General features: G+C 38.2%; 3 protein-coding genes across 3 annotated transcripts; 2 read left to right on the top strand and 1 right to left on the bottom strand.

Moving 5' to 3' along the window:
* LOC18790907 (probable E3 ubiquitin-protein ligase RHG1A) lies at window positions 3,470-8,431 on the top strand. The gene is made up of 6 exons (XM_007225130.2): window positions 3,470-3,775; window positions 4,996-6,814; window positions 7,259-7,312; window positions 7,565-7,663; window positions 7,763-7,900; window positions 7,984-8,431. Exons 2-6 carry the CDS (start codon window positions 5,087-5,089, stop codon window positions 8,113-8,115), a joined length of 2,151 nt encoding a protein of 716 aa, XP_007225192.1. The 5' UTR covers window positions 3,470-3,775; window positions 4,996-5,086; the 3' UTR covers window positions 8,116-8,431.
* Window positions 10,888-21,689, top strand: LOC18793124 (probable receptor-like protein kinase At3g17420). The gene is made up of 15 exons (XM_020554089.1): window positions 10,888-11,489; window positions 11,732-11,827; window positions 11,901-11,966; window positions 12,048-12,113; window positions 12,967-13,270; window positions 14,369-14,400; window positions 15,527-15,574; window positions 15,628-15,630; window positions 18,695-19,182; window positions 19,463-19,567; window positions 19,738-19,860; window positions 19,940-20,110; window positions 20,211-20,340; window positions 20,422-20,631; window positions 21,249-21,689. The coding sequence occupies exons 1-15, from the start codon at window positions 11,067-11,069 to the stop codon at window positions 21,402-21,404; spliced, it is 2,421 nt and encodes an 806-aa protein (XP_020409678.1). The 5' UTR covers window positions 10,888-11,066; the 3' UTR covers window positions 21,405-21,689.
* LOC18789722 (subtilisin-like protease SBT1.8) lies at window positions 22,981-25,416 on the bottom strand. Its single transcript, XM_007224510.2, has one exon. The coding sequence runs from the start codon at window positions 25,362-25,364 to the stop codon at window positions 23,019-23,021; it is 2,346 nt and encodes a 781-aa protein (XP_007224572.2). The 5' UTR covers window positions 25,365-25,416; the 3' UTR covers window positions 22,981-23,018.

The following is a 26,118-nucleotide window of genomic DNA, read 5'->3' on the forward strand; positions in this document are numbered from 1 at the left end:
TATTGTGACTGAGAAAAAAATTTAGCCAAATTAATCATTGTATTTTCATAAATTCACAATTTATAGACATTTCGTTAAGTGCAGCTTTTATTTTTATTTTTTACAAAATGCATTTAATTTTCCTCCTTTAACCCAATGAGTTAGGATATATTTGTATTATTAGGATTTAACAAATTAGGAGAAATCTTGGATTGAAATCGGAATTGTGAGGTATAAGGTCACGGATTGGATGCTATATTGAAGCCTGAATTGATTGAGTGAGAACCATATTGTGACTTTGGATAGAAATGAGACATTATCAAGGTGACAGAACACCAACCAAAATATATTGGTAAGTTATTGATTTCATTTTCATTTGGTTTGGCTTTTTATTTTTCTCATACTCACAATTTCAATTTCAACCAAAGATCTCCCAATTTGTTAAATCCTCATAGCATACTCATAAAAATATAAAAATAAAAACTGCACTTAACTGAAGAAAACGGAATACTTATAAATTGTAAACTTAAAAAAATACGGTGACTAATTTGACTAATTTTTTTTCTTTAATGATTAAATTGAATTTTAATGTAAAATTTAATGATAAAAAAATATATTTAACCTTTAAAAAAAAAGGTTTACTTTATACTGTGGGATCCGAAGACGGGGGGTTGTTTGGTCTGCATTGATTGCGATTTAAGAAATTGAACACGATTGCTAATTCCACTATCGTTTCTGATAAACTTTAGAAGTTGTTCAAGCTAAAAGCTGACAAATGTGTACTACGAATTAATTTGCAATTTATTCAAATTGCAGGATGCCATGTATATGATAATTTAACCTCACAAGTCAAAATTGGTGATTGCTTCTTCTGACCCTGTAAATTTGCAAGTGGACCTGCGTGGATGTTGATGCACCTCTAATTTCTCTCTGGTATAATTTCTAGATGTGCCCATTTTCGCATCTACCCCCAGCACTGACATCCCTCTATAGCAAGAAAATTTTTCCCATCTCTGTTTTATTGTCTACCTCTCTCTATCTCTCTCCTTCTCAGATAAGTGACACGAAAGAGATAGACATAAGAGAGATAGAAAGAGGTAAACGTTGAAACAAGGATTCTCCAAGCCCTTTGTTTTGTTCATGCCATTGGTTTACCATGTGCATCTGTGCGGTGCCCTTTTATGTGGTAATTTGGAGCAATTTTCATCATCTTGTCTTGAGAAATTTATTTATATGAGAATTCATTCATTGCCTTGCTTTGAGGCAATCTTGCTCCCTCAAAGCTACTTATTAAAAACATCGGCCCCTAGTTGTTCTCTCTTCATGTGTCCATATACAAAACTGAGACTCAAACTTCTCCCATGTGCATTATCATCAAGTCATAAGGGTCATGGGTTTTGTTCCCTTGGTTGATTCAATAACTACACCACCCACCTTTCAGGAAAAAAAATTGATTTAAGGGAGTAATTGCAAAGATTAGGTCCCATTCTCAGCCAACCACCACCACAACCCTTCCCAATTCAACTGGCTCTCTGTCTATATCTCACCACATAACCCCACTACTAGCCTCAAGTAATTTTGTTTAATTGCACAAAACCCATTATGCCTTGTCTTCAATTTTTGATGCATAATTGAACCTAATTTTTATCATAGACTATTCAAAAATTATATATATATTCTTCTGGGCTCAGCTTAATCTTAGTCCCCTTGGCGTGTTCCGTAGCTAGAGTTTTAGCCTGTCAAGTTTTCTCCATCGTCTAAAAAGCACCAAAATTTATAATATTCTCTTTGTTGAAGGAATCGTCAAGCTTATCTCATTAGTAAATAAGATATGTATTAACAGTCCTGATCTCTTGGACCACAGGAGTCCAAGAGATTTGTGGTCACTCACCGTTGGATATAAATTCAACGGTTCACTCAATCTTGAATTCCTTTTAAGAAACTTTTTTGAACCATTGGATTAATATCCAACGGTGGGTGACCACAATCTCTTGGACTCCTGTGGTCCAAGAAATCGGGACTGTATGTATTAATTAATACTAATAATAATGGTTTTCAAAACAGCCATTGCGCTTATTTTCGTGGCCTCAAATCAAAACACACAAAAAAAAAAAAAAAAAAAAGGAAAACTATTCCAAGATAAAAATAAAAATAAAAAAAAGGAAAGCACGCAGCCTTGAAAGGTAAGGGAGAATAGAAAAACAAAAGCACAAATAAGACCAAAACAAACGTAAAATAAAGAGGCCCACGATTGAGATATGAACGGTAGGCAAGGCCATTTATAAAAACAAGTTGGAGAAGAAGAGAACCTGCTTGGATACTTGTTAATAGGGACACATACACACATTAGAAGGTCTTTCTTCCATTCACACCTCTTTTTAACCAAAGTTAACACACACAAAAGACTCATCTCCTCACCTTCCCTTATTGTCTCTTAAAGGCAAAAGGGAAATTTTTTTAATGTTAATTTAAAGCTCTTGCTGTCTCCAAAATGATCGAGGCATCAAGAACAACCATACCCATTTGGCACTAAAATTGTACCGACAGAATAATTAAAATGACCCATATGGGTAAAATTCTGTTTTGGAATCCCACTATTATTGCTTCTTAGCCAAAAGATAATTGATTTTAGGGGTTTTAAAAAAAAAAAAAAAATCTTCCAACCATGTAAATGGGAAACAGAGTGCCGAGAATAGTTGGTCAAAATTTTTTAGTCCTATATAAAAGCACACCAAGCCAGATCTTTAGGAAGGTGAGCATAATCCAAAGTCATCCAGAGGAGTTGGGACCCACGATATCATAGCATGCCACGTGTGCTCATACGAATTCACTTTTTTTTTTTTCTTCATGCAAGTTTTTTTTTTTTTTTTTTAAAATTAAGGAGAAAAAAATAACTAAAATTTTGTGTGGGGCAACTCAAACACAGCTCAATGCACTCTCACAAAGTCAGAAAGGGCTCCTCAAGGAAAATGCAAAGGGAAAAGGGGGAAGCAGCAGCTGCCAGCAGCAGAGCAGGGCATGTGAAATTGTGATGGTGAGGCGTGAGAGGGTGTGTGATAATATTGATATGAGAGGGCAACAGGTGCTTGGCGTGAAAGAGAGAGCTGTGGGGCTGCAAATGGGACGCCAATTGGTCTTTTTATTTGTTGGGTTATAGAGAGAGAGAGAGAGAGAGAGAGAGGAAGATAAAGAGAAAGAGAAAGAGAGAGAGTAAAACTCAAACTAAAAACCCAAAGTTTTAAGCTTTCAAAGTTCAACACCAAAAAAGAAAGAAATCAGGACAACCTGCGTGAGCCATTTGGTAAGCGGCCCCCCAACTCCAAGTCTCCAACATATCGCACCTTTTGAAACCCTCCCCGCACACAACACCTAGTAGGTGATGTTGTTCGTTTTTATTTTATTTTATTTTGAAATTTAAAATTTAAAATTTTTATGTTTATTCATTACTTTGTTAGGAAACTGCTCTGTATGACCATTACTCTCCTTGGTTCTCTCTCTCTCTCTCTCTCTTTGGGTTATTTCGTAAATTAAAGATTACCGTCCTCTTTAATCTCTCTTTCCTTCTCCTTTTCTCTTTCTACATTTCATTTCATCCACCCAAAGGGCCAAAGCCTCTCCCTTTCTCTCAACCCCATTGCTCTCAGTGGGTTTTGTTTTGTTTTGTTTTCTCACCTATTTATTTTTCTCCAGAGAAATAAAGAAAAGAGAGGTCTTTTCATCATCTACCCGGAATCTCCGGGCTTCTTCTTTGGTTTTCTGCACCATATTCTTTACATAGATCGGTTTCTTCATCTGGGTATGTATGGTTTTTAGATTTATTCCTTTACTTTGTGGTTTCAATCGATCGGTTGCTGATAAGACTGGATTTGAGAGACTTCCTATTTGGCTTATGGGTTTTCAGCTTTGTTTTGTTCTTTCTGTGCTTGTTATGTTTAATCTACGGAGCTGAAAATATAAAGGCAAGGGTATGTATGAAGCCCTTATACCTTTCCTAACAAACCCAAAGATTCTTACTTTCTCATCGGTTTTTTGTTCTTCTGTGTCCTTAATATTTGATATCTGTTTCTGGGTCGTCATTTGTTTAATTAGGTGAATCACTTTTCATATCAGCTGCTTTGAAATGAGATTTTGGAATAAGGTTTTCCGGCCATCCATATTTGACCTTGTCAGTGGGTGAAACCGATCTTGAAATTTTACCAGTAAATGGGTTTGATCAGCCCATCTCTAATTATACTGACGATTATTCATCCTGTGCTGTGTGTGTGTGGTCAGTTGCCTGTTTGAAAGCTTGCACCTTTCAATTATATGACCTAGTTGTGCTTTCAACTTTGATCTTTTGACTGGTGGGTGCCTAGTTTTTTATGAATTCAATGGCCTGGTAAGGGTTTAATAAGCGGGTTTTGTGATATTTGGAAATGTGTCTTGTGTTTATGCATTTTGGGATGCTTGTTGCACATTCGGTCATTCACTCCTTTTACTGATGCAATGATAAAGAACATTTTATCCTGGTGTTCAACAACTGCTAGCAGGTCAGGATAGCACAGGTTGATTAGTCATTACCTCATCATTAATCAAAGCTCAGTGTGGGTTTTCCCATTCGGTCAAGTAGGTGTTCTAGTGGCAGTGCAAATACAGAGTAGTTTTCATCTATCACCCTAAAGCATCAGTAGCCAGTAATGGAGGATTTTATATTTTCAAGTAGGGGTTGTACTTTCCATACCTATGTGGTTTCGTGCATATTCTGGTAATTCTTGGATTTAAGTAAAACAAGAACATTAGCAAGAGGTTAAAAGAAATAAGAAGTAATAAAGGCATTGCTCACACTCTAGCCTCTTCCTCCAATTAGGCATTCATTTTCACGCCTCCACATAGGCCCGTGTAGAAGATTTGTGCTTCACTTACCAATGAAAAAGAGAAAAAGAAAAGATTGCTTACTCTTATAACATAATTGTGTACCTCTAACTTGCTCTAAAGCTCTTCAATGTTTATAACCTTTCTTCTACTTTGTTGTGCCAGGTCTGCCAAGGTGCACATAACGTATTGTTTGTACTGAAGATATCTTCAAGTTCTTTACATATATTTTACAAGGAGATTAATATTAGCCCTAATGCAAGGGCAGAGGGGTACTATTGGTTCCTTGCCTGAAATGCTAGATTTTGACCATGGAAGTACATCAAGTGATGCTATAGATCAGCAGATTTGCTGGAATAGCACACGGAATCCTGCAGAAAATCGGATGCCAGACTATGTTCAATCGCCCAGTGATATGAATGTCGGGTTTGTGAATTCTATGGGACATGAACGACAGCACTTGAGCAGATGGTGCTTAGGTGAACCTAGTTCTAGCAACTCACAGACTGAGGTAAGTCGTGATGAGCGGAAACCAGAACTTGGATGGTCTTCTTCAGTGGATCCTAGTGCTGAAGCTGCTTCAAGGTTAGAGGAGCGGCGTTATGAACCAACTAATAACCTTTCACTGGACAACAACGTGAATGCTATTTTTACACAAAGTTCCAGTTCTGATGCAATTCCACAGAATCTGAACTTGAATGCAGGTTTTGCGGGTCATGGTGGTGATAATAGTCAAGTCATGGAATGTCCGAATACATACAAGTATAATGTATCTGAAAATGAGCGAATTCGACCTCCTAGTAGTTCTGATCCTTTTATGCTTCCTTCTGGAAGTGCTGGATTTTTAGTTGGAGAGAATGATGGCAGACCAGGTTGTTCATTGGAGGGTCGTCGTGTATCTTGTAAAAGAAAGGCTATTGAGGGAAATATAGGACAGTCTTCTGTAAGTGGAAGTTGTAGTTACTTTCAGCATACAGAAAGTGGTGGAAGGCCTTCTATTCCTGCTCACTATAATGCAGGCGGCAGCCTAAGCATATCTGCCCCCTCAGAACAGGGGAATCCAAGACTTGGGGCAGGAGGGAGAGAGCTCACTTCTGACAGCCTTCCTGATTCAAATGCTGGAAGAAGTTCAGAAGGCTCTCATAGGAACTTCCGTGTGAGAATCAATCCTTCAAATCAACAAAATTCTATAGCCTCTGCTAGGTTCTCAACAGGGAGGGCTGTTAGGCATTCTGGTGTCTCATCTTCCCAGCATTCACCAAGTCTTCTTCCAGTTGATCATAATATGGACCTGAGACCAGCACCAGCACTAGATAATATGAGTTCACAGAACCAGCCAGTTGTCATCCATGTTCCTGCTTTGCCACAAAATGTGCAATCATTAAGATGGAGTGGAGGAGGTTCTAGCTCAAGAACTGGCAGCTTATCCAATTCTGTGGTTTTTGGAGACAGGGATGCTCCACCGCGTGAAGAAGTGAACTCAAGAAGCATGGCAAGACACATTTTGGATCATCCTATTTTTGTACCAGCAACTGAATTGAGAAATTCCGCTCGGCATCCTGCCGGTGCATCCAATAGAAATTTAACCGGTGGAAATGCAAGTATTCCTGGAAATGTTGCTTCTGCATCCCGGACTGGCTCAAGTTCAAGTGTTCATCCAGCATCTGCACCTACGTGGGTTCCTCATCACAATTCGCATCCGCAATTTCCTCGAAGATTATCTGAATATGTTCGTCGATCATTGTTTTCTGCTACTGGTAATGAGTCTGGGAGCCAGGGCACCAATTATTTGCCATTGCGTTCGGCTCCTGCATCATCAGCAGAGATAGGTAATTCATCTGGTGCTGGTAACCAGGGTCATCATCATTCTCACCCAAGGTCAGCATCTTGGATGGAGAGACATGGTGATGGTGGACTTGGGGTTCCCTATTCGTTACGGACTTTGGCTGGTGCTGGCGAAGGAAGTAACAGGCTTGTCTCTGAGGTATGTTTTAGAACTCTCTCTCTGGCTTCGAGGTTTTTCTTTCGAAATATATATATATATATACACACATTATTTAAAGCATTCTGATGAATATCAGGAGTACTCACAGTTGTTCTTAATCACCTGTTGATTCTGATACCATCAAATTTCTGATTATAATTATGACCGCAATGATGCATGGATTAAGAAATCACCTGTTTGCCCCTAGTCATCAGTTTTCCCCCAGTCTTATCAAAATATTACTTGGTTCTGATATTGAATGTTATCAGATGGTGAAGATATATGCTTTTTCAACTTATTCAATTTGTTCACGTTTTAGAATGTAAATTTCCCGTGTTCTTTTATCTAAGTTTTTTTGTTAGTCCACTACTTTGAAGTTCATATTATTTTACTAGTTATGGATGATCATCTAGAACTTATGAAGTTTTTCTTTTCTCTTTTCAGCAAATTTGCAATGTCTTGGGTCTCATGCGTAGGGGCGAGAGCTTGCGATTTGAGGTTAGAATTTTATTTGTGTATACATCAGCGTAATTACAGTTTTGAAAAAGAATCTATGTCTTGGTAAAGCACAAATACTTTATTCTCTACGCAGGTTTTGGAAGTTTAAGGGAATTTATGTTTGTCCTCGTGAATTTGGGAACTCAATGTATCCATTCTCTTGTATAAGAATATTATAACTAAAAGCTGTTAACAGATGTGATAATTTCTTTTTGGGTGTTCTGACATTTGACTTATGCTTCTTTATGTCAGGATGTTATGATTCTTGACCAGTCAGTTCTTTTTGGGGTGGCTGATATTCACGACCGGCATAGGGATATGCGACTTGATGTTGATAATATGTCTTACGAGGTAATTGATACTCCCCTACAGAAAGAAAAAAAAAACATTTGGTTTGGCATTGGTATAAATGAGATTACTGAGACAAAACAAACTTTATGAGTAATGTAGGAGTTATTGGCTCTGGAAGAGCGCATCGGAAATGTGAGCACGGGATTAAGTGAAGAAACCATATCATTTCGCTTGAAACATAAGAAGTATATTGCAGTAGGATCTCAGGCAGAGACAGAGCCATGTTGTGTATGTCAGGTAATAACCGCATATTGCTGCATCTCTGTGTTACATTACATGATGTTTTATATTGCTTGGCTTATTTATATTGTTATATGCAGGAGGAATATAATGATGGAGAAGATCTTGGAATGCTTGAATGTGGACATGATTTCCACAGCGACTGCATAAAACAATGGCTGAAGCACAAGAATTTGTGCCCCATCTGTAAAACTACAGCCCTCGCAACATGAGTCGATGACATCAATGTTTTTGCAGGCTAGTTTTTCTTCAAATTAGGTTAAAGAGGGTTGCTTACGGAATTGGGCTGCCTATATGTTGGCTCACCGAGACCCAATGCCTCAATGCCTCCCCTTTCCGTGGTTGTCAAATTGAAGTTAGTCCAAAGAACTACTTCACCAAGAGTCGAAGCGGAAAATTACTATTATTTTTTATTTTTATTTAAAACCAGGCCTCTTATTGGAGGCAGCAAATTTCAAAGTTGGAAAAGCAAAACTGGCACTGACTTTTCATTTTATCAATGAATGATTAGGTTTTTATGTTTTGTAATGGTTTGACCACATTTGTGCTGCAGATTTTTTCGTTACATCTCTCTAAAATTTCAAAATCTCATAGCCCTTTTTGGAGGGCTTGATAGAAAACAAACTAGTATCAACATCTATGCTTCTCTTTTGAGCCTTTTCTTTGTAACTTCATGGTGCTGAAGCATATGATTTTTCCAAGTTTCTGTTCAAACTATGCAATGCAGTAAGGTCTTAGATCGTAGTCTTCACTTCCAGGGTCCCCATTTTGATGTTTTACAGAAAATGTCAATGAAGCTCATCTTTTTGTCCTGTACTTGATGCATGAAGCTTCTTAGCTTTGAACAACTAAGGTAGCCAAAGAAGACCATGAAACAAGGCAGAAGCTTCAATCAAGTTCATGAATCAAAATGCTCATATCAGTCAATCAGTCGAAATTCTTCTCTGTTTCCTTTGTTAGTTTCTTGGGTCACTTTTAGGGTTGGAAGGCAAGGCGTAGGTAGATTTCCTGTAAAGGAAAAAAGACCAGGCACAACAACACAAGACAGAGACAGAAGAAGTAGGCCTTTGAAAATGAAATCGTGTGATGCAGAGCTTGTAGGAACACAATAACACGCCACCAAAAGGGCGCCTCGGGAATTGCACTTTTTGTTCCCCTTCATAAATTCTTCCTTGGTTGGATAAGACCGTGATGAACGACATGATATGATGTGTTTGACTTTTAACCCATTGGGACGTTGAACAACGCACTTTTATTTATTTTTATTGCAACTCGCAAGTAACAAAAATTATGAAATGCACACACGAAAAAAGTTTATTTGAATTTTTCCTATTGGGTTTTTTGTTTTTTGACAAATTAACTATAACAAGTTAACAGCTCAGAGGGACCTAACTGAAATGTCCTAGGTAAAATATAGAAAAACGTCAACAACAAAAAAATAGTTTGTTTGAGCCAACCAGCTATAGGCCTTAAATTCGAGAAGAGATAACGTGTTGTGAGTCGTAACTACTAGTTATCAAATATCTTATCTTCCAATTTATTTATATTATCTTTATAGATTTCAAAAAAATAATTTAAATTTCATGAATGAAATAGTATGATTGGAAGCTAACAACATCCCTAACAATCTTTGTGTTCTCATGTTCTTATGTTTCATGATTATGATTCTAAAAATTCTTACGAGAAAATGAGTTCAATAATCATTGAATATACAAATTTGCCCTACCTTAAGAGTAGTTTAGAATAAAGATCATGATTGGTGTGTAATGTACGTCATATAACAGTTCGTTACGAAAACAATTTATTATGGTAAATAATAAAAACAAGGGACTCAATCTGCAATATACAAAAAACAATGGGAGCTCAAAAACAAAAGTAAATAAAACAATTAAATAAGGGGAATGCAGCTAGCAACTTTCTCTATAACCTTCTCCTTTTGTAGCTTGACATGTGTTATTCTCTTTAGAGCCAGTTTGGCATTGCTGTGCTGTGAAAATAATCGCTGTCAGATTTACTGTGAGAGAAAGCAGTTTGACGTTTCGTAAATTTTTTGTTAAAAGTGTTGTTGGTATTGATTTTATGCATAATCAGAAAATGATTGCCGCATAATCATTAAACCCAGGGTCTCTTCGAAACTGATTCATGCATAATCAGAAAATGAAAGCACCTCATTAGCTGCTTTATTTTATAGCTTTCTCTCACAGCAATTTTTAACAATAAGTTATTTTCTCACAGTTTACCAAACGGGTTAGGCTTTTCAAATTTTTTTAAAAATCACTTATTACCCCAAATAAGCAATACCAAACGGGCACTTACACTTAAAACAATGTCATTAATATATTATATAAGTTAACTTTTGCTTTCCAACATACCCTTATTAAATGTATTCAATTTATCCAAAAAAAATTCACAACTTTCTTACCATCTTATTAATTTTTTTTTTCTAACATCAATTATTTTTTAAAAGAAAATATATGCTTTTAAGAGGAAATGTCTGGTTTTTTTTTTTAATTATTATTTTTTATTTTTAACACAAAGGGTTTAGATAGAAAAAAAAAATTTCATTTGTGTTTAAAAAAAGGGGACATTTCCTATTTTTTGAAAAAATTAGACATTTTCTTGAAAAAAATAATTGACGTTAAAAAAAATTAATAAGATGGGAAAAAAGTTTTGAAATTTTTTTGAATAAATTAAATACATTTAATAAGAGTAAAGTTGGAAAACATAAGTTAACTTGTATAATATAATAATGATATTATTTTAAGTATAAAGAGAATGACATATGTTAAGCAAAAAAAGAAGAATATTCAAAAAAAGATATTATAAAGAAGATTGCTAGCATTCTTAATTAAAGAAATGGGAATTTCTGGACAAGATACTGTATCTGAGAAATTGACAATTAGCGCGGGAGAATAATCAAATTGCGAGCTTTAGAGGTTTAAAACCTTTGTTAAAGATTTAAGGACTGACTGCACAGAAAAAGAGAGAGAGAGAGAGAGAGAGAGAGAGAGAGAGAGAGAAGCCAAAGCCACCAAGAAAAAGTGGAGAGAAAGCAAAGGAGCGATGACGAAGCTAACAAATTAAGAACCTCCCCTCCTTCCTCCAGCTGAGTATCGACGACTGCACTTTGTTGAATTTCTCGTCCTCTTAGGTTTTTTCAACTATGTCGGATCTGTACGGGACAGCTCCAGACTCCGAAGAAATCTCGAACATTCTCAGCCAACTCCTCCACGGCCACGGCTCCTCCGCTTCCTCTTCCTCGTCTTGCATGCCGTTTAAGCCCACTTACACGCATCTACCGCATTCCTCAGTGGCGCCGAACCACGCTACGACTTCCGAGGTCTTGATTTTGGAGACTAGGCATGAAGATTATCACCGGTTTGCCCGATCGGAGGACCGGCGAGTCGCGGACGGGAACTCCGCTGCTGCGGTTGTCGAGTCTTCGTCCGGTTTCGATTTCACCGATTCCGGTGGCTATTTCCAGGCAGAGGTAAAAGAAGGTATGGAGTCTGACGCGAACACGTCCTTGAAGGGGAGGAGGATTTCGTCTGAGAATGATCTCGGTGACTTTAGCTATGATAGTGAGGTATTTCTTTGTTTTTTATTTCTTTCTAAATTCTGTTTGGTTGCTAAGTAAATCAGGTAGAACATTTAAAGGAAGCAACTTTTGAATTCTGTTTCCGCACTTATTTTTTTGGCCCAATTCAAAAGACAGTAAAAAAAGACAAAGATGGCATTTTTGTTGTCTTAGCTCTATTTGTATCAGTTTGTTCAACCTTAATTGCGTGGAAATTTGAAACCTTTGGGGGCTTTTGGTGGAATTAGAAGGGTCATGACCGGTCAGAGGTGCCATTGAACCCAGCTCCGCCACGTAGTTTATCCAAGAGGAGCAGAGCTGCGGAGGTCCATAATATGTCGGAAAAGGTTGGGTCTTTTCTCCTTGTGTAAAGGTTTAAGATTTGAGCATGCGACAAATGAAATTTTGATTGGTGGACAGAGAAGGAGGAGTAGGATCAATGAGAAAATGAAAGCCTTGCAGAACCTGATTCCAAATTCGAACAAGGTAACTCTTAAACAAAAACTTCTACAGCCTTTTTTGTGCTTTATTTTTCAAATAATTTCATTGCTCTCTTGTTTTTGTTAGACGGATAAGGCTTCAATGCTGGATGAAGCAATTGAATATTTGAAGCAGCTCCAACTTCAAGTACAGGTGAGATCGTTTTCAATGTTTTGGGAATATAATTGTGATTAAGATTATGAGCAATTGGGATCTTTTGATATACCGCTGTCTAAATGCTGTCTAAATTCAAATAGAAAATGGATTTTACTGATTGCTACTTTTGCTGCTTGGTGTGGCAATAAGATGCGACACAATTAAAGACAGAACTTTGCTCTGAAGTGGAACTGAGTAACAATTGGTTTGATTCTAGCTGACTTGGTTTAAAATGAACTAAAGTTTAAATTACTCGGTGAAGCACTTAATGTAAACCTGATTAAACTGTGCTGCTGCAGTAATTCTTAATAAACAGCAAATGTCCCAACGTTTCTTATCTGGAAACTTGGTAGACTTCTCAAACTCAATGAAAAATTACATAAAATGTAGCTACATGTGGCAGGGATTGCCGAAATAATCATATAAAATCTTGAGTAAGATAGATCAGGACCCTGTATAATATGCTAAGTGGTATGCATTGTTATATTAACATTGTTCTGGCATCTTCGTTTGACACCATAAAGTGTTGCTTTCATCCACTGAAGAACCCATTATACTCATCTTCCGACCTATCAGCACCTATGTTCTCTGATGATGCACAATTTTATTTTCTACGCGAGGAGGACAAAGTTTTTTAGTTGACATCTAACAGTAATTATGATTCCTTTGAAAGATTTCTGGGATGCACAGCTAAATTAGGTTGTCTTGTGTATGAGACTGTTACTTGAAATGTTGTTTCTTTAAAATCTCCTTCATCACTTCCTCCTTCATAATGCTGAAAGAGTCTTGGAAGGAAATTTATTTAGTATTCTAAAGCTGATATATTTTTTGCTTCTGATTATATTTGCAGATGTTAACAATGAAAAATGGATTGAGCTTGCATCCAATGTGCTTACCAGGAGTCATGCAGCCTATGCAGTTGCCTCATATGGGATTAGGCCTTGAAGAAGGAAGTAATAAATTTCCAAAATCGAGCAGAGGAATAAGTCCATTTTATGAGAGTGAAGAGAACCCGATGCAATCTGCGTTTAATATTTCCCCTGGATGCACAATCTCAAACCAGCCAATGGTCTTACCTTCAGTTGCAAATGTCCCCACTTCGGAAGCCACATTTGGTTTTGAACCATCGATTCAAGCTCTCTACAGACCCTTCAGTGTCCCCTCATCTTCTAAGGTAACTCTAGCATGAATGGCGGAAGTAATATATTAGAATTTTGGGAACTGACACTGTTCGTTTTCTTGCCATGTGAAGGAACTCTTCAGAGACGGTGAACCACAAGCAAAATTAGATACCAGCGAGACTGGGAAGAACTCTTCATCACATGTCGACATATTGTCCACAAAGCGGCCGGATGTATGACATTGCAGCCTGTTTTCATACAGTTCTTTTCTTCAACCAAGAAACAACCATGGTCCTTCAAACTGCTGACTTTTTCAAACTTGATCAGGTTACATATTTCATATTTTTCTAGTGTAACAGATCAACACGATTGTGGGACTGTTGATTCTTCTTAACTTGTACTTGTATAAAAATACTCACCAGTCTTGGTATTTGCCATTTATAAAGCCATGGTCTTTTGTAGCTTTGGATGGATATCTCAAATCTCAATTGCTGTCCTTCATGATTTTTATTTTCTTTTTCCAAAAAACCTTAATTATATACAGTGGCATATGAACTACTATCAGAAATGCCAATGTTTGAGAATTCGGGTAAGGCATCAAACGGGGACGAGGCTGATGAGTAGCGATAGCGTTACAGGTAAAGAAGAAAGCGTTTTCTATGGAAGATCAGAAGAGTTTGTCTCATTCTCTGCAATGAGACAATATATGAAAAGGATGGGATGCTTTTCTTTGGCTGCAGTTTTGGTGTCAGAATTTTCTTTCCTTTTGATACACCTATGACATATCTGTCATAACGGCCGTTTCATGCCAACTGCAATTTATTCGTCCTCCAACTTCACCGCAATTTACCAACATGACACTGATACGATTGTTGGTCTTGGCTATTTTCGGGGAGAAGGTTCATGTCTTCTATTTTTATTTTCTCAAATACCTTGTTGAGTTTTCACTCATGTGAGCTTAGGCAGATTATGATAATAACATTGAAGTTGCAAGTGTCTATGAAATTTTGTAACGAAGTGAATTACATAATTATAGGTAATCTTATATTAGTATTTCTCTTTCTAATGTTAAAAGATGTTCAAAGTTCGAATTCATCCGTTGATCAAGAAAACGAATAAAATACCAGTAAGACCTAGCTCATGATTATGCTTTAATCTGTAATGTCTAAAGAATAGTATTGCCTTAAATAATGAATTGTGTTTATTTTAATTGGGAGGTAGATATATAACCTAATTGAAATGCTTGAAACCGGAAAAAAAAAATATATTGATTAATTATAGCCTTTTATTAGTCCTATTCTATACTGGACTTCCATTATCTGTCAACTTCTATTCTATAAAAAAGTACAAAATTAGCACCAAAGAAATATAACTCTCTAAAATAGTCTAATAGGCAAACCATTAGTCTATGATTAGGATTTCATTATATTTTTGAATTGGCAACCCAAAAAATATTGATGTACCCACTGAGACTTTGAGAGTGAAGACACTATAACGAAAAAAAGGAAGGGGAGGGAGGGATGGTGATTCGGTAATAAAAGGCGGGAAGGAGGGTGAATAAGTAAATAAAAGTGAAAGCTGGAGGGCCCCGCTTAAGAAGAAGTCTCTAAAATTAGCTTCCGGTTTTTGTTTGGACGCCAAAATAACGGCATTCGACTCATGATTGTATTTTGTTGTGTAGCCCAAAATCCTAATCATAATCCTCAAAGCTCAACAAAAAGCCTACCATCACCACCTTTGTCACCTTCCACCTGTTTGTGAAAACGTCCCATTCAACTTTTAAACCAAGTCCCTTATATATTTTCTCAATTCTGGAACTCCCCAAGCCACCTTTTCCCCCTATCTATAAGATCATTTAGCCAATACCCAATGTCTTGCTTACAGCAAAACTCTGTTTTGGGATCTCCCAATTCCAATTTAGGCACTTGTGGTGGTGGAGAGTTGTTGAAGCTAGAAAAGATGGGGATGAATGTGAACTCATATCTTAATTCAAGCTCTGCATTAATGGAGAAAGGGGTGATCAAAGAAAGTACTGGCAAGGCTGCAAGTGGTGGTGGTAATGAATCAGAGCATGGCATGCACACTTGGACTGAGAGGGAAAGAAGGAAGAAGATGAGGGACATGTTCTCTAGCCTTCATGCTCTGCTTCCTCAGCTTCCAGCTAAGGCATGTAATCTTCAAACTCAAAAGTTTTTTTAGATCATATAAATGCAAGTCTAAATATATATATTATGTTTCAATGATGTGTATGCAGGCAGATAAGTCCACCATTGTTGATGAGTCAGTGAGATATATCAAGTCCTTGGAAAAAACTCTTCAAACAAAACAAAAACAAAAGCTTGACAAACTCCAGAGCACTAGTGCATTGATAGCATCAAACACAGAGCTAGCTGGTGAGACAAGGGAAGCGTTTTTGGCTGATCTTCTACATCCATCAAAGAACTTGATGGTCACAAATGCATTCCCAGCTTCTCTTTCTCCCGCTTGCTTCGAGACGTGGTTTTCGCCAACTGTTGTCGTGAACATTTGCGGCCCTGATGCTCAGTTCAGTGTTTGTTCGCCGAGAAAGCCAGGGCTCTTGACAACCATCTTGTACATTCTAGAGAAGCATGAACTGGATGTAGTCTCTGCTCACGTCTCCTCGGATCAATATCGTTGCATGTACATGATCCATGCTCATGTAAGTCTAAGAATTCATGCTTAATTAGTAACCCAAAATATTACTTTTAATTATAATGATCACTTGATTAATTAATCTGCTGGCTTTATACTCTTCTTTCTGAATCAGGCGGGTGGAGCTTGTGATCATTTCCCTGAGGCATTATCAGTGGAGGACACATTCAAACTAGCAGCAGGTGAAATAAATTTGTGGCTCTTGTCCTGTTGAACATACTTGATATATATTGTAGAAAATTGCTTTCACTTGTGTACCTTTGGTCAACTGTTCTGAATGATCTTGCTGGTGTTTATGGACCATGAGCCGCGTGTATAAGGCCAATGGGCTAGTTGTTCTGTTTGTTTTGGGCCTTGTGACTCCTCCATTATCAAAAAATTAAGTTTACTCGATGAACCCAATTAGCTCAAATTAAGTATGTTTAGTGCGGTGATTGGGGGACTAAATCCAATCCACCTCAGAAACTCATACGTGTCCCTACTATATGACTGCTGGCAGCAGCTACCACTAGACTTGTCTCAGTCCTTCCCCTTGAACAAATGGCACATTCACATGGCTGCTACACTGTTTAGTCACATTAACATGTTATTTTTTTGTTTTTTGTTTTCCAATCAAGGATGGCAAAAAAAAAACAAAAAAAAAAACGTGCGCACACTCTCGCTTTAGAATGAGATGGCAATGGCATCAAACCTAAGATGTGCCACTCACCAAAAACAGAAATGAAAAAAAAAAGTTGCCTATCATTTACTTCCAAACCTAACTTTGATGACTTATGGTGCATGAAAAATGTTGACAACTGCTAAACAATGACCTCAGAGAATGACATTGCGAAAATATTTTGGAAAAAATTTATTTAAAAAGCATGTCTGTAATTCAATTAACTTCTTCATTTTTTTCCGCTTAACAGGAGAGGGAGTCGAACATGCAACGGGGGAATCATAATCCTTACCCTAACCCATTCACATTTCTAACCTCACTCCCTTCCAACAGAAAAAGAAAAAGAAAAAGGAAAGAACAAAATCTCAAATTCTTGTGGGGAAATTGAGATTCTCTAGCACAAGAGCAAGAGCATTCGCCAGCTACCGGCCTCTCTGGCCTTCAAGTCCACTTTACACAACACTAGTGTCCAGTTAGAGTGGACCCAAAGAAGACACCCCAGTTTGATGTTAACCTACTTTTAAAAGAAAATAGTAAAAATCATATTAAGAGATGGAAAACAATGCAATCCTAATCCTAATCCTAATCCCAATCCCAATGACACATAACTCAGGCTGAATTAAAATATAATTAAGTAAAAAATTAATTAAAAAGGTCTCTTATTTATAATATCCTGCATGGCCAGAGTCAAACACAAAATCCAACATTGGAAGAAAAGCAACTAAAAGCTTGAATTTAATAATAAGGAATCAAATTCTGCCGTCCCTTAAATTTATAAAGCACCACCTCTCATCCTTTCTTTCAATAATCATTTTCTTCCCTGGCCACGGATTTCCTAATTCTTTCCTCAAGCATTATAAAAAGGATCGTATACCAAACAAGACTTAAGGCCCCATTAACAAAACTAGAATCTTTGGATACAAAACCAGTCAGCACCATATCCAATGATCAACAAGTCGATAGCCCACAACAAAATAATTATAATTAATGGGAATTAAAAAATCATAGTTAATGAACAAAGTTAATAGAGTATCCCAACTTTGTTTACTTTTTATTATTGTTTTAAGTATCATGAGGTGTCTAGGTCAGCTTGTGCGAAGTTTGATTAATTCCTATTAGCGGAACTGAGCCTGTCGCTAGCCACCAGATATTGCAACTGCTGGGACTCGAACTAGAGAGCAAACCCAACTGAATCCTAGAGTCTTATCCAAATGACGAACAAATCACTGAACCACTCCTGGTTGGTGGTATCAACTTTGCTTACTATTTTAAAACAATGTGTTGGATAACTAAACAAATTCTATAGTCAAAGCATATGGTACAACTACAACTAGTTTTTTGACCTTTTAGATTGACGAGTTTATTTTAAGAGTTAGAGTGAATCTGTCTGTATAAGATATAATTTATTTTACATTTTTTTGCAAGTAATTCATAATCATAAATACGTGTGGATCTCGTAAAAAGGGCCACATAGAGCAATGACACTAGAGCATAATATTTATGACAACAGACTGTCGATAGTTTTCGCATTGCTAGGTACATTGTTATGTTAACACGTTACATGTTTTGGATGAAGTCAAAATGGGATAAAAATGGAGAGCACAATAGTTAATACAAGTTAGACCAGAAATAGATACCATAATTACACGCACAGAGATTTACACTTGTGCATAAGCATAAGAAGAAGGTTAGTGGAGGATTCTCATGATTTGTGCTGGCTCTCTCTCTCTCTCTCTCTCTCTCTCTCTCTGTGAACCCCACTCAGTCTGAGCTCAGCAGCCCAATTTCTCAATCTCTCATTTATCAAGTCCCCACTGTCACTGAATACTCTCTCTTTGTCTGACTCTCTGTCTCCATTCTAAGCATTCTTCTTCTTCTTTTTTCTTATTCTTCTTCTTATTTTTTCTCCTTCTTCATGTGAAGAAGAAGAAGTGACTATTACAATGTCTGGTTACTCGTTTCTGAACGACCAGCTCTCAAAGCGGACCTCCATTTTCGGTTTGCACTTGTGGGTTGTTTTGGGAATTTGTGTAGGAGCAGCCATTGTTCTGGTTCTCTTCCTCATATCACTCTGGTTCACTTCACGGCGCAACAGTAGTTCCTCAAAAGCCAAGACCTTTAATCAGAATTCAACCATCCCGAACGTCTCTAAGGAGATCCAAGAAATCCGAATCGACCACGCTCGGAACCCAGTACCCGACCCGAATCCCATCCAGCACCAGAACCACCCCGACCCGGTTGCTGACTCGGAGCCCTTGGCCAGAGCCCAAGCCCTGCTTCTTCAGCCGGAGGATCATGAGAGCCCCGCTGGGGGTGGTGGCCGACAAAGAATTCACATTGAGATTGGGAAGGACCATCGGATTTCGTACCCGGAGAAGGGAGGGGGGTCCTCGCATGGAAGTGGTGAGGCTCGTTCTGGGGACCAGGGGCTGATGGCTGTGCCTGAAGTTTCGCATTTGGGTTGGGGCCATTGGTACACTCTCAGAGAGCTTGAGGATGCTACTAATGGGTTTGCTGATGAGAATGTGATTGGTGAAGGTGGCTATGGAATTGTGTACCGTGGTATCTTTGAGGATAATCATATGGTTGCTGTCAAGAATTTGCTCAATAACAAGTATGTAAATTTCGCTTCTTTATGGTGTAGTTAGTGTTTTGCAGAGTTTGTTTTCAACTTTTGCTATGGATTGTACTAGTTCTGGGTAATTCGAGATTATTATCATGTTCACTGTGAACCCAATTGGGAAATTTGAGACCTTAGCTTGGGCAGTGAACTAAATTTGTTAGATTTTCATGCGTTTGGGCAAAATATACTATTTATGTTCCAGCTGCTGCATGACCTTTGTATTGGGGAGTTGGCCATGAGAAAGCTTAATGGCTTAGTTGGCTTGGTTCAGGGGACAAGCTGAGAAGGAGTTTAAGGTCGAAGTTGAAGCAATTGGCCGTGTTCGCCATAAGAATTTAGTAAGGTTGCTTGGTTATTGTGCTGAAGGAGCTCATCGGTAATTTTACCTTCATTGTTATAAAGTATTTTCTTTCGATCTTTTGTTTAATGCAAGACCTTCTGTTGATGGCTAATTTGTTAAAAATCTTTCTGATGATTTCTTCTTTATGGATCAAGTATAATATAATTTCCTGAAATGATTGCGCTAATAAACTTGAGTTTTTATAGGATGCTTGTATATGAGTATGTTGACAATGGAAATTTGGAACAATGGCTTCATGGAGATGTTGGGCCTACCAGCCCTCTTACGTGGGAGATTCGTATGAATATAATACTTGGGACAGCGAAAGGGTATTCCTTGAGTTGAATGACCTCAGTTGTTTTTGAATCTTTGTTGTTTATCGTAATTAAAACTTTGCGAACATCATAGGTTGACATACTTGCATGAGGGGCTTGAGCCCAAGGTCGTTCACCGTGATATAAAGTCTAGCAACATCTTACTTGATAAGCAGTGGAATTCAAAAGTATCTGACTTTGGCTTAGCAAAGCTCCTGGGCTCAGAAAGGAGTTACGTGACAACTCGTGTGATGGGAACATTCGGGTGAGTTTAACCTCCCTACTTGCCTATTACTTGCTTCGTATCTGGGAGTCATGATCTTGTTCTTGCAAAACTGAATCACATATCTGGTTTTGTTTTGTAGATATGTAGCTCCAGAATATGCTAGTACTGGTATGTTGAATGAAAGAAGTGATGTTTATAGTTTCGGAATTCTCATAATGGAGATAATTTCTGGGAGAAACCCAGTGGACTACAGCCGCCCTCAAGGAGAGGTTTGTTTTCATGATCAAGATTACTTGATAACATTGTCTTCCAACCAGAATAACTGGTGCTGATTGGTGATCAAACTTCAGGTGAACCTAGTTGAGTGGCTTAAAGCAATGGTTACAAATCGAACTGCTGAGGGAGTTTTGGATCCTAGGTTACCAGAGATACCTTCTTCAAGGGCACTGAAGCGTGCTCTTTTGGTTGCCTTGCGTTGCGTGGACCCGAATGCTCAAAAGAGGCCAAAAATGGGGCATGTGGTACATATGCTTGAAGCTGATGAGTTCCCTTTCCGAGATGTAAGTCTGCGTTCATTTCTTCCCCTAATTAATCTTGCCAGCTAGACGTCTATTTCCTAGCTGATTTATGAAGCGAAACCTTGTTTGAAACTGCTGTCAAAGTGTTTCGTTATTTGTCTTCATGGACTTGCATTCTGCGACTACCAACAACCTTTTATCTATTTCTTTAGCTAAAAATACAAGCATTTCTAGATGATTAAGGATTGGCATGGAATTTAGATTTCACATTAGTTGCATGGGTGCTGCATTTCTTTTACCTAGATCCAGTGTTTTAAGAAATTGTCGATTTGATATAATGTGCAAATCTTGGAGATAAATAATTTGAGTCCCCTAGATCTTGTTATTGCAAATGCGCCAAAAATATATATGGTTTCATCTTAAATTTTGGTTTGTGCTTTGCGTGTAAGCAACTCATGGTACTTATCAATAGGTCTATAGTCTCCACGTGAGATTTTTTACTGTAAATTGATCTAATTGTATTTAAAGAACTTTTATAGAAAAATGAGGTTTGCCCTGTTCTTTTTTTTTTTCCTTCACATGAAAGCATGTAAAACAAAGTTTACCCTGCATGGATTTTATTTCTCATCCATGATTAAGTTTTCTGTGAATAATTTCAGGACCGCAGGGCTGGAAGAGAATATGGACGGTCACCACGTGATGCTTCAAGGATGGACAAGCGCGTGATTGAATCAGGTGATAGTAGTGGGTATGAGAGTGGTGCCCAAACTAACCAGTCATTATGGAGAAAGCGAGAATTGGAAGAAGAGCATTAGCCTCACCAGTCACCAGTTTCACGAGTAAGGTGAATTGACTCACCTTGTTTTGCCCCTATGCTTCTGTCTAGGGATAGGTTAAATTATGTAGCTGTTAATTACTTCCCCTGTATAGCCATTCATGTCAATATGAGCTTGCACTTCGGTGGATTCTCTAGCATTTCGTTCCTTTTCTCTCAATGTAATTGAAATAAACCAGATTAGTGTTTTTCACTCCACCGGCTCTTCTATGGTAATTCGGTCCCAAGGGAATTTTCATAAATCGTAATTCTCGAATCATTGCAATCCTATGGCCTTCAATTTGTTTGATATTTTAACATGAACTGATTTTTTTCATTGAATAGGTAAGTTGTAAATTCTGATTATTGAAATTTTTGACTGACAAAGAACAACATGCAGGCATTGTTACTAGGGTATTTCAGTTAAGAGGCAATATCAACAACATTCATGCTAGGTTTAGGTTGACTTAGAATAACTTAGGTCCTACAAATTCACAAGAGTTTGTATTGCATTCTGTCACAGGCTTTAAGGGTGTGGGGTTTGTTTTTGCTGCAGAAGAAACCTTGACAGCTATGAATGTTGTATGCATAAATCATAAAGGTGTTCAACCTTTGGACCCCATAATTATGCTTTATGCCGGTTTGGTTTGGTGTTAATGTAAAAGTCATCACAGGGACCTTCTCTTTCTGTCTTTTTTCTGAAGGGGGCTTTTTATTCTTTGTTCATTAGGCCCCACACCAAAAGCATTGTTGGTGGTTTTGCATTTTGTTTTCTTTTTGTTTCGCTTTTAGACTGAAAATCTGTGGTATTTGACGTGTCGCTTAAACAGAAAAATGCAGATTGTAAACAGAAACAGCACATTAAAAAAAAGGGACTGGTCTTCCATGGGGCTCTACCTCTCGCAGCTGTACATTGCCGCCTGGTACCAAATTTTGATGAAATGACATATGTGCCCATATGTCAATGCCTTCCTAAGTTTTGGAAAATTTTATAATATTTTTGTTTATAAATTATAATTAATATTTGTTGATTTTATGAATTATAATTTAATATAGGGTCATTAGCTCGCATGATTTATGCGTTTGACTATCAGAGACCACCGACACGGCAAATCGGGGAGAAAGTAACTAAAGGCAACGACTGCCCGCGAAAGTTGAATGTCTCTGAACGAAACATCGTATGACAAAAAAGAGCAAGCCTTGCCCTTAATTATAGGCTACTGTTACTTTAGAAAAGTAAAAGATGGAAGCTTTTTCATGGTGTTATTCAAGAAGAAAAAAGAAAGAAAAACAAAGAACCTGAATAATTGACATGCTCTTCGTATATGTAGAATCTAACTACCCAGAAATCTTGTGTTCGCACCACTTTATTCAAAGGATAAATAAGAATAGAAATGAGTCAGGAAACAATATAAGATTCCACATCTTTCTTCTCTTTATTTATCTTGATCATCTTTTTTTTTCCTACTCTCTGTTTCTCTTCGTTCAAAGACTGTCAAAGAGTAGCAGTTTAACAACTGGAAGATGCTATGAAGTTCAATTGTTTTTCCTTCTATGCATGAATATGCTGATATTGACCAAAAAAAGAAAGAATATGCTGATAGTATCATGACCTCTAGTAATTAATGACCACTACAGGGCTTGACACTATGTGGTTTTGTTGATCAATCCATTTGAGATAACCATAGGTCACCTTAGGAGCATTGTTATCGATTTCGACCCTCAAAACAAAATCTTGCTCCTGATTTTTCCCAGTGAATGTTAGACTACTAGGCTCTACTGCAATCTTCATTCCACTAGGAACTTCCAAAAATGCTTTGTAAATCGATGTGCCGTCTCCCACGTTTGTCACAACCCTGCTAAAGTTTTTGGCTTTCGGAGAACCGTCTGTGCCATTAAAGATGGCTATAAAAGAAGGGTAGTTCAGTTCAGTAGGCTGTTGGCGGCAGCTCCATTGACTTCGCCTGATAACAGCACTCATTTGCTTAGCAGTGTATCCAAGCCCACATAGAAACTCAATGTAATCTTGCACATCCATGTCATAGATGAGTCCAGGGTTCATGGCTCTGTTTGGGTTGATGTGGCCTGCACCAAATTCCAAAGGTGTGGCTGGAAGACCACCCCATTGGTCTTTTATGGTGGTCTTAGTATTGTCGAGGGAGTATGCTGTGGTCATGATCGCTGATCGAATGGCTGCTGGGCTCCATTCGCGGTGAACAGCCTTTAGAAGAGCAGCCACTCCAGCAACATGGGGTGCTGCCATTGACGTCCCTGACATCAGTTGATAATCTGACGCCAGATTATAGTTGTTTACTTCTATGAACAACCTGTTAGGTGCAACTGCAGCCAGCACGTCAACCCCTGGAGCAAGAATGTCTGGTTTTAGAATGCCTGGAGTGATCGGGTCTGGTCCTCTTGAAGAGAAGTATGCTACTTGTGGTGCTGGTTTTATCCCCAAATTGGTGTGCACAAAGGTCAAGGTCTTAACTTTTGTTGTATTGGCCTGGGTTGCATACTCTCTAATCACGGCCCCAGTAGAAATTGGCACAATTAGAGCTGGAAAGACAAAGTCTTGTGGGTCTAAAAGTGACATATCTGTCATGAAGATTCCAGCATAAGCACCTGCACTCCGAACCTCTTCCTTTTGTCCATCAACATCCGTCTTCATGGTGTTATCACAGAGGACTACCTTTCCAGCAACTTCTTTAGGATCCAATGCCCCATAGTAGCATATTGCTTTGCTTGCATTGTCTTTCCCGTAGTACAATGGTTTATCAGAAATGTAAACGCTTTCTGGGAAGTATGATTCTCCTTCCACTGTCAAGCCGTTGTCTAGAGTCAATGTTGCAGTGAAACTACGATCAAGCGTGCCAGCTCCTACTGTTGTGATCCAGGGTGCTCCATTGTATGTTGAATTTTCAGCCCAACCATCATTCCCAGCAGCGCAGACAACAACAATCCCCTTCTCAATTGCTGAAAGAGCACCAATGGCGATGATATCATTGTAGTAAGGAAGGAAGTCAAAGCCAATAGACAGTGACATGATATCAACCCCATCAGAAATTGCCTGATCCATCCCAGCAAGCACATCACTAGCTGCACTCTTTTCTGAATCTGATGCCCACAAGACCTTGTACATGGCAACATGTGCGCGCGGTGCCACCCCTCTTGCTGTGCCTTTTGCATATCCAAAATGACTTGCACTGAGTACATGATTGCCTGCAGCTGTTGATGATGTGTGGGTTCCATGACCAAGGAAGTCTCTTGGCGAGTCATAGTCATATTGTTTGGAGATGCTTATTCCTGCAGCTTCAAGCCCTTTGCTAAAAGATCGAGCACCAATGAGTTTCTTGTTGCAGAGAGATGGGGTGAATGCTGTTCCGTTTTCACACGCGCCTTTCCATCTTTCTGGCACTTCTGACATTCCCTTGTCACCAAAACTTTCACTCTCTGGCCAAATTCCTGAATCAATGATCCCTATGATCACATCTTGGCCATATGAGGCAGCAGGCCATAAGCCAAGGTTTTGTCTGAGTCCAAGAAACTTGGGGCTGTGTGTTGTGAACATCTTGCCAAAAGATTCCGGATACGTGGCAACATGAGCTGAAGAACTCTCCAATTTAGACAGCTGAGAGGGTGTGAGCCTGGCACTGAATCCATGCATGACATGGCTGTATGAGTAGAGCAACATTTCACTGTCGTCACGATCTGCAGGAGAGGTGGACGACAATGATTTTAAGGTGGACCTGTGCCATGCCTCGTGCGTCAAGAAATATGCAGGCTTGTGAGAATGGTCCATATGAATTATGTATGTCTGGTATTCCTCAGCATTTGATGCTGCATTGGTTATTTGCAGCAACATTAACAGTAAAATACTGATCACATTGCACAAACCCATCTTTCTAGTTATGAGTCTTATGGCAGAGGAAATGGAGGGATTTTTGAGCTTTATAGGAACCATGTTGTGTTGCTTGTTGGATGATGTTGACCTTCTTTGTTTAATTGCAGAGAACGTTATGTTCAATGTCCATGTTTAATTAATAAAACTTTCTGGTCGATTTTCCATATGTCAAGTTCTTGACTCTGAATGATATTGGATTTTGTTTGGTTTCTTGTGTTTGCATTGAAAAGGGTAAATAGTCCACTGCATTAGCCGAAACAAAACGCGTACTATAGGTTCTTTCGTTGCCATTTAGATCAATTGGATTGTCCTCCTTGTTGGCCTGGATTTTCATCCTCCTTGTCTGGCTTCTTGTTGGCCTGGATTTTCTTTTCTGTCTTTTTCCTTTCTTTGAACTCTAATCTTTAGGAGTTCTCATCACTCTATTAAAAGTTAAAACCAATCTGCATGCCAAGTCAAGCCACCCAGAAGTTGTTCTTTTTTATGCTAAAATATGAAAACTATGAGAGAATATTTGTTTGTGGGAATTTTCTGTGTATTCTTCTCCTTGTAGGAGGTCATATTTATAATACAACGAAACCTGAATGGGCAAGTAAATAATAAATTCCTAAATCTATTTGCAGTAGGAAATCAGGAATTAAAGTAAATCAATTACAATTATAATAGGAATTCTTAGTGTGTAAGGAAAGTAAGTCAATATCCACAAGTCACGCCAACACTCCCCCTCACGTTGGTGCATAGATGTCGCCAATGCCCAACTGATCTAGTGAATTGTGGAATGCTTTACTGGAAATCGCATTTGTCAAAATATCCG

Source organism: Prunus persica, chromosome G1, assembly GCF_000346465.2.
Source record: "Prunus persica cultivar Lovell chromosome G1, Prunus_persica_NCBIv2, whole genome shotgun sequence".
Lineage (NCBI taxonomy): Eukaryota > Viridiplantae > Streptophyta > Magnoliopsida > Rosales > Rosaceae > Prunus > Prunus persica.

Excerpts from the sequence above, each read along its gene's own strand:
- LOC18789722 (XM_007224510.2), bottom strand. The coding sequence starts at position 25,364 with ATGGTTCCTATAAAGCTCAAAAATCCCTCCATTTCCTCTGCCATAAGA.
- LOC18790907 (XM_007225130.2), top strand. The coding sequence starts at position 5,087 with ATGCAAGGGCAGAGGGGTACTATTGGTTCCTTGCCTGAAATGCTAGAT. Across the intron at positions 7,313-7,564 it reads GCGAGAGCTTGCGATTTGAG|GATGTTATGATTCTTGACCA; the intron begins GTTAGAATTTTA and ends TCTTTATGTCAG. Across the intron at positions 7,664-7,762 it reads TTGATAATATGTCTTACGAG|GAGTTATTGGCTCTGGAAGA; the intron begins GTAATTGATACT and ends TGAGTAATGTAG.
- LOC18793124 (XM_020554089.1), top strand. The coding sequence starts at position 11,067 with ATGTCGGATCTGTACGGGACAGCTCCAGACTCCGAAGAAATCTCGAAC. Across the intron at positions 11,490-11,731 it reads ACTTTAGCTATGATAGTGAG|GGTCATGACCGGTCAGAGGT; the intron begins GTATTTCTTTGT and ends TGGAATTAGAAG. Across the intron at positions 11,967-12,047 it reads TGATTCCAAATTCGAACAAG|ACGGATAAGGCTTCAATGCT; the intron begins GTAACTCTTAAA and ends TGTTTTTGTTAG.